Source organism: Lactuca serriola, chromosome 1 (assembly GCF_051521515.1).
Source record: "Lactuca serriola cultivar US96UC23 chromosome 1, Lser_US96UC23_V15, whole genome shotgun sequence".
NCBI lineage: Eukaryota > Viridiplantae > Streptophyta > Magnoliopsida > Asterales > Asteraceae > Lactuca > Lactuca serriola.
In genome coordinates this window covers 53789752-53800801 of record NC_136408.1, presented here as the reverse complement: position 1 = coordinate 53800801, position 11050 = coordinate 53789752, and the positions used below count along the sequence as shown (strand labels likewise).

The following is an 11050-nucleotide window of genomic DNA, read 5'->3' as shown; positions in this document are numbered from 1 at the left end:
GTGGCGTTCTAATGACGAGGTAGCCACTTGGCGGCCTCCTCTAATCGGAATAACGAACGAGAATGATGGTTGGCGGCTGAAAGGTTCAGATGAGATGGTGACGACTGCAATAGAATAGTAGGGCTAGGGTTTCAATATTCCAACGAGAGGGAAAGAAAAAGATATGGGGTTAAACCCGTGTTTCATTTCAACTTGTCCATATTTCCGAAATCAGCCCCTCCTCACAAAATCTTTTCACCTTTAATCCAAAATTTACCCTTTAGCCCTCATTTCCATAAATTCATTTCATTTTAGGTCCAAGACTTACAATTTAGCCCCTTAGCCTCCCAAATCTCTACAAATTAAGTCCCAATAAATTGCCAAGCAGTCCCTGCCTTCATAAATATTTACAAACTACTACAGCACTTACACTTTTAACCCCCAGCTTCCAAAATTGTATCAATTAACTCCTCGAGACCAACACCTTGCTATATTATTATTGATTTTTAGGGCTACTAGTCATTCATTAATTGGTCTATTTTTTTATTTAATAAACGGGATGTTAGATTCTATAAGGACTACTGGCCTTTTGAGATGAACAATAACCTTGTGGAAAAGTGCCACAAGAGAGCTCATCAAGAGAAGTATGAATGGTCAAGTCCCTCATGGCTTGAAAAGTTGTAATACTCCAAAAAGTCAAAGAAATTTAAAATTTTCAAAATCAACCATTTAACAATATTGTTTTCAAAAGAAGTCATTGTTTCAAAAACATTATTCAAAATTAGAGTTTTCCCAAGGCCAAGTTACATAAAACAGGAAGTTGTTCATGATCATGCCTTCGCTTTCCATGATTCGCTAAAGTACCATAAACCATAAACTAAAACTGTAAGCCAAAGCTTAGTAAGTTTCCCAAAAGTAACAACATACCGCATAACCAACAAGCATACATATATGAGCAGTCAAGCTGATTGGATCACCTCGTAGGGCCTACAGTCAATCTGGCATGCTCTACGAGCCTTTAGCATGACTGGACCGCCTTGTAGGGCCTATAGCCTATCCAAACTGCTCTAGGGGCTGCCAGCCTGACTGGACCGCCTCGCAAGGCCTATAGCCTATCTAGTGAATTTTCATGTCCGAGTTGACTGAGTTGAGTCCGGATAAGTTGGAATCGGACAGAGTGAAATCTAACAACATGACCAAAGACTGGTCATGACGTGACGATAGATAGTTGACATTTTGGGCTTTTGGTTGGGCCTTTATGGATGGACCTGTATTAGGCCTTAGGTGTCTTTTGGATTTGGGTCGATTATTATGCTTTTAGAGACATTAAGTTTGGGCCTTTGTCTTTGGGCCAATTAAGGGGAAGGGTAAAATACTCTTTTACCCTACGAGTCGGGATTAGTGAATTAGGTCCCGATTATGGTTATGACCTGATTATTGATCATGATTGTACTTGATTAGTTAGCATGGAGATTTTCCAGTCTAGTAGCTCGAGCATTTGTTGGATTGTCCACGGACTGAGGTGAGGTTGCTCACTATACTATAGAACCCTAGGATATGTTATGTGCTTGTAGCCTTTTTGACTCATGTTGTATGCGTTATATCCTTGTGTGCCTGTTTTTTATGTGTGTGGGGTGAAATAGACTCGTTACAACCTAGTGTTTTCATATGAGTTGAAATAGACTCAGGGGTGTAACATACCCGAGGGTGAAATAGACCCGACATGGCCTTGGGCCAACACATGAGTTGAAATAGACTCGGGGGTGAAATAGTCTCGGGGGTGAAATAGACCTGACAGAACCTCGAGCTGGCAGATTTCTATGGTATGCAATATTTTGGGGAACTTACTAAACTTTGTGCTTACGATTTATGTTTAAAATGTTTTTCACGTAATCTCGGTTCGCGACGGAAGGGTTTGACTTGATCGTAGCGCATCCACTCATATTTCTGCACTCTATAAGTTTGGAAATTGTATTATGATAACTATTTTAGTCTAATATCGTTTTGAATGATTGAAATGATTAAATGGTGTTTATGGTTGAACTAAAAATGAAATTTTTACCTTACAATTTTTGGGACGTTACAACAAAATAGCTTGGTCCATAAAGAATAAGTGATCTTAGTGTCCCATTGATAGTTGTTGTCAGGGAAAGTACTATCTGGGAAAGTTTACTGACTGGGAAATAAATCATGTTGTTTAATTGTACATCTGATTGACTGTGCTGAATAATGAAAAAAACATTACCCCAACATTCTATACTGTGATGGATGGAATTGAGAAATAGTTATAAAATTGTATAATATGTCGTACAAAATCAAAATTAAACAATAATTACACAAAATTAAAAATTACACAAAATGTATATTAAAATCAGAATTTCTAATGGAAACTTTATATATGAAATGGTGCTCCTAAATCCCATGCTCGAAAATCAGAAGATAGAAAATAAGATGAAACATATGAAGGTTCACATCTGGTACTCTCCAATCCAAAGATCGATAAAAAAAAGAGATGAGATTTTTACCTATGGGGTGGTGCTGGTGGCTGCACCGACGCTCCGACGTAGGGAGGCTGGCCGGCGACGAATTATAGAGCTTAGTGAGGAAGCGATGATGTCTAATGATGAGTGCCGAAGAGAAGAAAGAAAGAGGCGAGTCTTGGGGCATACTTGTCTTTCCAACCCATTCAGCCAGATAAATTTGGTTTTCGGCTTTCTGGGAAAGACATATCTTACCGACAAATACCCTTTTTTGAGCAAATCAAACAGTCTTTCCGGACCATTCAACCAGAAAGATCTGTTTGGACCTACAAAAATGTCTATCAAACCGGACCTTACAACCATCAAGGTTTTAGATCTTCGTATAAATATTGGTAACATGATATGTAGGATGCAATGTCATGACCTTGTCATCGCTATCCTTCTTCTCAAACATTATGGAGAGAATTGGTGGAAATCAAATTTTAATTTACAGGGACGAACACAGCAGTCGTAGCTTCGATTTGAGAGGTGGCGATGGGCTTGGAAGAATTTTTAGGGTTATTGTGGCACTGATACCATAGAAAAATGGTATATCAATCATGTGTTATTATTGAATAATGATCCCAATATATTGGGAAGATACAAAGCTCATAACCAATTACGGAAGATAAATTAGGAAAGGATATTAACAAATATATCTATATTTATATCAATATACAAATATTTTAATATCATAATACCCATAACCCGACTTAACCAATGACCCATGTCAAGATTACCCAGCATTATCTCCATAAAATCCATTAAGATGCAAAAAATTCCTAGGTCTCCAACAAGGTTATCCTCATAAATCGCTTTTATTAGAAATGGCTAGGTTAGATGATGCATGACAAAAAAAATTGCAAAACAAGATAACTTAGAAAATACTCGTGAAATCTAGAGATGCGATAAAATGCGATACGGTTCTTGTAAATTAAATTTAGAACGAACCCTATGAAAGAATAAAAAGAGAAATAAAGACTCTTTATAGTGAACAAATTAATATAATAGACACCAATTATTCATGATAACACTTCTGTCGTACATTCTTTGTGCTTGCGGATGTAAAAAAAATATATCAAGGGTTGCACAATATTTTTAAGGGTTGCATTATTAAAAAAAAAAAAAAAAAAAAAAAAAAAAAAAAAAAAAACCAACTCATTTTTCGACCGCAGTTCCGTCAAAATCAGTCACTAAAAAGGTTGTCATAAATCCCTCACTAAAAGGGTTACACAAACATATTTACATTAAACTTACACTTATAAGGATTTGGTGACAAATTTCAAGCGGATACGTGAACAGATTTCCGACGGAACTGTGATGGATTGTGATAGATGTGTGACGGACTAACTTTTGCACTTGACGGTCAAATTTGAGGGGTAGCTCGGGACATCAAATAGGTCCTTAGCCCAATATTCTAAGGATGCGAAGGAAGTATAATTTGAATATTATTCTGGTTAGAACTGCAGATTTAATAGATTAATAAAGCTGATGGTTTTTCATATATTCCAAAAATGAAGGAACATCAAAATGTCGATACTCTCTACACCAAGAGTCTGATGGTGTTTCTAGAAGCAAATGATGTATAGATTTTTAGTCTGAATAACAAAATGAATTTGTTTAGCCTAATTAAGTGCCACTTAACATATAGACTAACAAAATTTGTTAATCAATATTTTGGGATTCTCTCTTGGATATATCTAACTGAAGCACTCTTGTCGAGACTCTCACACATGACAAATAGGTCAAATCTTATTTCTGGTTGAATGACAGATAAAAACTCAAATTCATTTATAGAAGTATATAAGACACAGGTTCTTGGAAGTACGAGAAAACAAATCTCATAAAGTTCAATTCTTCTTCTTGGTTAAATCCATCCATTTCTTTCAACTTTGGTATAATCTCAATTGACTTACGAAAACTCTTCAGTCGTCACAAAAGATGTAAGAAAAAAGCTGCAAAACAGAAAATATCTCATTTACTTGAAATTTTTGGCGTAATTCAGGAATTAGGCCTCAGGGGCATTTTGGAAATTTTTATGGAAACTTTCCTTTTAAGCATTATTTGTGTTAGTTTAGGATACCATCTGTTATAGTATAAATAAGGGTATTGTTTTATGTTTATTTAATCAAGTAGTCAGCAATAAAAGTATATTTTCCAGCAAGTATTTCACAGCTAGCGTTTTTTTCATTCTTCCCCTGTTTTGCCCTGTTCTCTTCTAGTCTTCTTCCTTCCTTCCTTTTCTGTTCAGTTTTCTTTTCTTAGGCAAAAAGGTTGCGTTAGGTATCATCAGGTAGATCTCTAACAAAAATCGCGTGGCTTATCATAATGAATGTAACTCAAAGCAAAATGTCAAGCAGTTATCAACCACTGTTTCTCACCTCCCTCTCTACAGTCTCATAGATTTGCAACCATTTCAAAACTGGTGGTTATCTCAATAAAAATTCTCATTCACTAGAATGCAAATTGAATGGACTTTTGTGGTTTGCAACTATCATTTCTGCATGCATGATGGTAAAATTAATGCTCATAACATGCATATCACATCCTAGAAATTGTTTACATAGACATGTTTGCAAGGGATTCTTGATATATTTAAAAATCACATTACAAGAAAATAAAATATCAAACAAGCCGAGTACGTATATAAAATATAACGGGACTAAAATCCGTTTTATTTTTACTGAACCAAGAACATGACACACCATATATAGCATTGATCAATAAGTTTGAGGATTTGCATGGATAAAACCCTCAATCGCGTTGAAAGTTTTTTTGAATCCTTCTTTTACCATATTGAGAGCTTCCTCCGGAAGCTGAGTTTCACCTTTACAATTATACACAACGGTAGGCTTGTATACACATCCTCCATCAGGTGACGGTATAAACTTCACATGATGAGTCATCGAATCTAGTTGTCCCATCAAGATGTCTCCTTCAAAGATTGTGTATATAATACTGAAGTTGTTGCTATCTACAACGTCAAGTTTCAACTTTCCATTTGTAAATGGGACGCCTGTGTTATCCCACAGTAAATTGGATAAAGATAAACAAAATACAAGTCAAACATTAAAATAATTTCAAAGAGTACATAAAAATCTATTTAGATCTTACTAACCATCGCCAAAAGAGATGTCCCTGATAGTTCCAGCACCTCCATCACCTTCGGTGTCCACTAGGGTTTTGTATGTTTCTAGATCGACCTTTGGTGCAATGTTGTTAAAGTCGCGATAGGCATTGAAAAATTTGGAAGCTGGGAGGGAAGAAGCAATCTCGAACTCAGAAGTTATAACTGCCATGATATTAAATCACTCTTTAAATTGTTTTGAATTTTGCTTCTTTGAAATGTGGTATTTATAGAACTATGGGTTGCACATGGATGAATAATGGCTACTTATTTTAATTAATCGAAAGACAAACATGGGGTGGTTGCATTTTGCAAATCAGCGTTTGTTTGGACATTCATGGTGGTGCATTATTTTAATTTATCAAATGACAAATATGAATTAGTTGCATTTTTGGAGTCGGCATCTATTTGGACATTTCGAGGTTCCATGGTGTACGATTTTCTACATACATGTTACCTAAGGCGTTGTTACCATTTCTTATATTAAAAGTTGTATGATATTCAATCAAGTATATAAATTGATAAAATTAATTTACAATGATATGCAAAGTTGTAAGTTATTCAATCAAGTATATATAAATGATATGCTAGGGAAAAAAAAAAAAAAAACATTTGAATCATATATTGAACATGAGATATGGACCATAATTATTTTCATTTGGTTTTCAGCTTTAGTATGTCTTACTCTCAACATATAATCTCAACATATAAGACTCTCAACATATAAGAGGCATGTTACAATAATTAAAATTTAATTTAACAACATAAACATATGAGTTTGGTTCCTAACAAAACCCAAATTTCGTCCTCATTTTGCACATCTTCCATTTTCAATCTTACTCTTAGATTTCCTTTAAAACTTTACATTCTCAAGTACTTTCATTCTTGCCTCACTTCTTCGTCTACCTTATAATTCTTTTGAAGTTTAACTAAATTCGCTTGTTATTTCTACATGATTTTCCAACGGTAATAATATAAACACTGTTTTTGTACTCGTAGATGAAGGATATGTTTGATAACAAATTTTTGAGAGCTTTTGGATTCTTTTAGTTCTTAGATTTTTAAAAAACAATCTGAAATTAAAAATAAAAAATAAAATAAAATAAAATAAAATAAAAACCTTACTTTTTTCGGATATACAAAACTAAAATTTTAAATTTTAAACAAAAAAAAGCTCAATCAAATTTCATATCTAACATCCAACTACAACTAGTTTTTTGAAAACATACCCAAAATCTTGGACATGCTATTAGTTATACAAATAAAGTGTACGGTTGGTTAAAAAGATAACTATTTGAATATGTCAAAGATCCAGTTTATTGCAAGATTCAAATACACTTATTTTATGCTTATAAAACTATTACGAATATCATAAATCACAATCACAATTCAAACAAACATTCATCCAAATTCCACTTATTATCTAGTTTGTTTAGATGGTGATTTTTTTTAATTTAATTTTATTTAATGTATCTAATATATAAAAACTTAATGAGTTTGATTATGTATGGTTGTTTTTTACTCGACGTTAACAAAATGTTTTAATAGATCAAGTAACCTTAGTATTAATTCATTTTATAACTAGTTTATAACCCGTGGGAACCACGGTTATAAAATTAATTAAACTCTTATAGTAAAAATTCAAAATTATTAATCAGTTATTTTAAATAAATTATTAAATTAAAAGATGTTCTTTTAGTTATACAAAATTATAATAGTTGATTCAAATAAATATGTAAAATTAATTTTTAATATATATTAGACATTTTTTTATTTGTGAATTAATGAAAACATTAATATAAAATTTAAATTTTAAAATAGATAATAAATACATTGACAAATAGCATCACATTAATGAGGATGTGTAAAAAATTTAAAATGGAGAACTAATATATTGTCAAATGGCAACACATTACTTAAGAGGTCTAATATGATGACATATGACAAAAAAAACTATTTTTTTATTAGTATAGGGAAGAGATTACGACTTTCCTTTTTTCCACCTCAGCCCACGTTATGTTCATTTCTTTTTATTCATTTTAGTTTAAAGTATGATCTTCGTTCGCTCTTATCTATCATATATTTTATATTTTCGTAATATGGGTTTTAGTATAGTGCATTATATTTCTATATGATTTCATTGACTATTTATCTCAAGAGTCTTATCATTAAAAAAGACGGTTGATATTTCTTTTGGATTTTATATAATATATAAAATTATATATTTTTTTAAATATTTAAAGTTAGAGTTAAACACGTCACGATGATTCTTGGGTTTTTAGTATACTAATAAAACATTTTTTTGATTTCAATTTTATTTAGAATTTAGAATTATCATTATTATTATACTGAATGTCATCTTTTCATCAGCATCTACCATAATAAATGAAAAACCATTTTGTTGCATGTCACTTCTTCAAGACTTTTGTCACGTATCATTATGTAAGATTTATTAATTATTTAAATTCTACATATCATTATTTTTATTTTTTATCAATAAAAAATTAATCAATTTCATTAATTAAAATACCTCTATTATATATGTAAAATATTCACTGTATTAAATATATAAATCAACACTATAATTATTGAAACTTTTATTATTTAAGGTAAATATATTTTTCTCTATAAAATTAATATAATAATAATAGTTTGTGTTTTTCTAACATTAAAGATATCTATTATGATTTTTTTGTTACGTGAACTAAAATAACGAAATGTTATAAAACAATATTGTCAACGTAGAGATATAATAATTTTAGTGGTGAATTTTAGGATTTTAAATTTTCTCTAGCTCGCTTTTAATGTTGTTAAACTTTGAGATGATATAGAAACTAAATTATGAGCCGTGTAAAACGCAGGGGAATGTATAAAAAATATATATAAAGTCATAAAAAAACCAACACTATAATTAAAAAATGATACAGTAACACTTCTCGTTGTTGATTATATTGAGAAGTTTAAAAAATAAAATGAAATGTATGAATATCTATAATCATTGAAGGACCTATTTGTAGACAATATTTTTTATTTTACCGGTTGGACGACCTTCCTCGTCACATATGAATACATTCAAGCATTTTTTACTTGTCACGCTAGAAACAGCTAGATATAACTAACCATGAGTTAAGACGGGTCTATACACATACAGTCTAATAGTTGATAATGATTGTCTTTGACTCTTAATGGTCATAGCAAAACAAACATCTACATGGAATTGCCCCTACTTAAAATAAAAGGGGATTCTTTTATCAGACGGAGTTCACTTCATGCAATGTATATACGTAGTCTCATTGAAGAATCTACCAGCTATAATTTGTGCCTCAATGACATGTTTTCCAAGCCTAATAATTTGTAACCTAGTATCATTGAATAAACGTTTGGTTTGGTCGATAAACACCTGTTTTTTGGGTAATTTTATGGTTTAGAATTCTAGATGCCTTAAAAGCATTCAATATATCCCGAGAGTAAACTGGTTCCTCAAAAAAAAATCTACTGACTCTGGCTAACATAATGAATCTGAATTAAAATAAATTTTCCCTTTATCTTTCATCAAACCTAACACGTAGCCATTGATATCATCGACCTCTTCATTCGAAAATAGCTTTATCTTGAAAATATGATGGATCATCAACGTGGTTTTCAAAAGACGGATAAATGGTCGACACAATTGAATGAATATGGTCATTTGTAGAGCGAACGATAACATCTTCTAGAAATTCAACTTTGACTTCACCATCATTAGAACCACCAATATTATCTTCACAAATTTTAAGAATCCATTCACCAAATGCTTTTGTCTCATCCAAATCATTCATTGGACAACCAACCTGAAGCCCCATTAAATAGGATATTAAAGAAAAAAAATGAATTATACAAATTAAACATTATAGACATATATGTATAAAAATTAATGATAACATTTAATAAATTGGGAAATTAAAATTGATGTTATTGATGGGCTTTGAGCATAACAACAATTCCTAAGTGTGCATGCAACCATAATGCTTTGGATATAGGTTTTCTATAATTGAACATGCAAACTTGAACTCAAAAGAAGAAACCCTAGGAGGTGTGTACTATTTTCAAAAATCATACAAAACTAGGGTTAGGTTACATACCTTGATTGTTTTGTTGTAATAATAATGATTCCCTTGTAGATCTTGAAGCTTGAGAACTTAGTGTCAGAAGTGTAACACCTCTAATGGCTCACAAACAACAATGCAAGAGAATGATGAGAGAGGAGATCAAATTTTCGGCTATTGTTTCTTTCAAAAGAGTGGCTCAAAATCATAGACATAAGGGTTCTTTTATAGTGTACCAAGGACGCTATGGATTAATCCTAATTTCAAATATGGTAATTATCCACCTCCTTTAATTATCCATATATGATAAGATATTCTAGAAACACTAGAATAATCATTTATATATCAAAAAGAAACCGTCCACCCTTCCCCTAGGAAGGTTCTGGACCTTTTTGCTCAACTATTGAACAACTACACTTTTAGTCGTTGCACTATTAATTAATTCCTTTAATCCCAAAATTAACTCCAGGTTAATTTTGATTAAATATTAATTAATAATATGATTACCAATTAATATATTATTTTCATAACATATTAATAAATCATTTATTCCAATTTTTTAATCAATCTATAAATTCTTTCTCTTCCTCAATCAATCTTTCTGTCTAGTTGCATGTGTGAAGGCAACCCAAAAGACGATGTCACTATCAATTCAAGTACATACCAATTATAGTTATGGGCTTAGACACATAATCCAATAGTTATATGAAAATGCAACAGGTATTAAAGGTAACACCATAATTTCCCTTTAGACATGGTAACGATCGATGGAAAAAAGAGTTTTTTACCAAAATTTAGGTAGGTGATGTCACAAAGTGATCTAAGGGTGGAGAATCTATGAACAGAATACAATCAAGGGTCTTGATAGTTTAGGATGATGTCATAAGGTTTCTCTTTTAATAATATTCAGAAATATGAACTATTAGCTATTTTTGGCAATAAGGAAGTTAGACATATTTGGGTGTTTTCATATACAAAAAATAAATCTGATATTTTTTTATAACAACAAAAATAATTAAAAGATGTAATAGTACTCCAAAATGGAGTTGACCAATATTTAAATATTCCAAGTTCAATCTTAAAAATAAATAAACACCTAAATACTTCATGACTAAAAGTTGCATATATTTTATAATTTTTTTTACAGTACTATCTAGTAAACAAAGTATATCTTCTATACAAAAAAATATACATATCCTACTATGAAGGGATAAAAAATTGTTTTTCAGATTTGCCCTTTGCATTAATAGTACCAAATACAGCATTATCGATTTTCCATAAAGGCAAAAGCGTGTGAAATTGAAACTCCTTTTAATTCATAAGTTTTATTTTAAATAAAA

General features: G+C 31.5%; 1 protein-coding gene across 1 annotated transcript; it reads right to left on the bottom strand.

Annotated features, from left to right (window-relative positions):
* Positions 1 to 5068: 5068 nt before the first annotated feature.
* LOC145088707 (root allergen protein-like) lies at positions 5069 to 5834 on the bottom strand. The gene is made up of 2 exons (XM_079027101.1): positions 5617 to 5834; positions 5069 to 5514 (listed from the first exon to the last, which is right to left on the bottom strand). The coding sequence occupies exons 1-2, from the start codon at positions 5795 to 5797 to the stop codon at positions 5219 to 5221; spliced, it is 477 nt and encodes a 158-aa protein (XP_078883227.1). The 5' UTR covers positions 5798 to 5834; the 3' UTR covers positions 5069 to 5218.
* Positions 5835 to 11050: the final 5216 nt, after the last annotated feature.

Coding starts and splice junctions, on each gene's coding strand:
- LOC145088707 (XM_079027101.1), bottom strand. CDS start 5,797: ATGGCAGTTATAACTTCTGAGTTCGAGATTGCTTCTTCCCTCCCAGCT. Junction 5,515..5,616: donor GGACATCTCTTTTGGCGATG/GTTAGTAAGATC, acceptor GGGATAACACAG/GCGTCCCATTTACAAATGGA.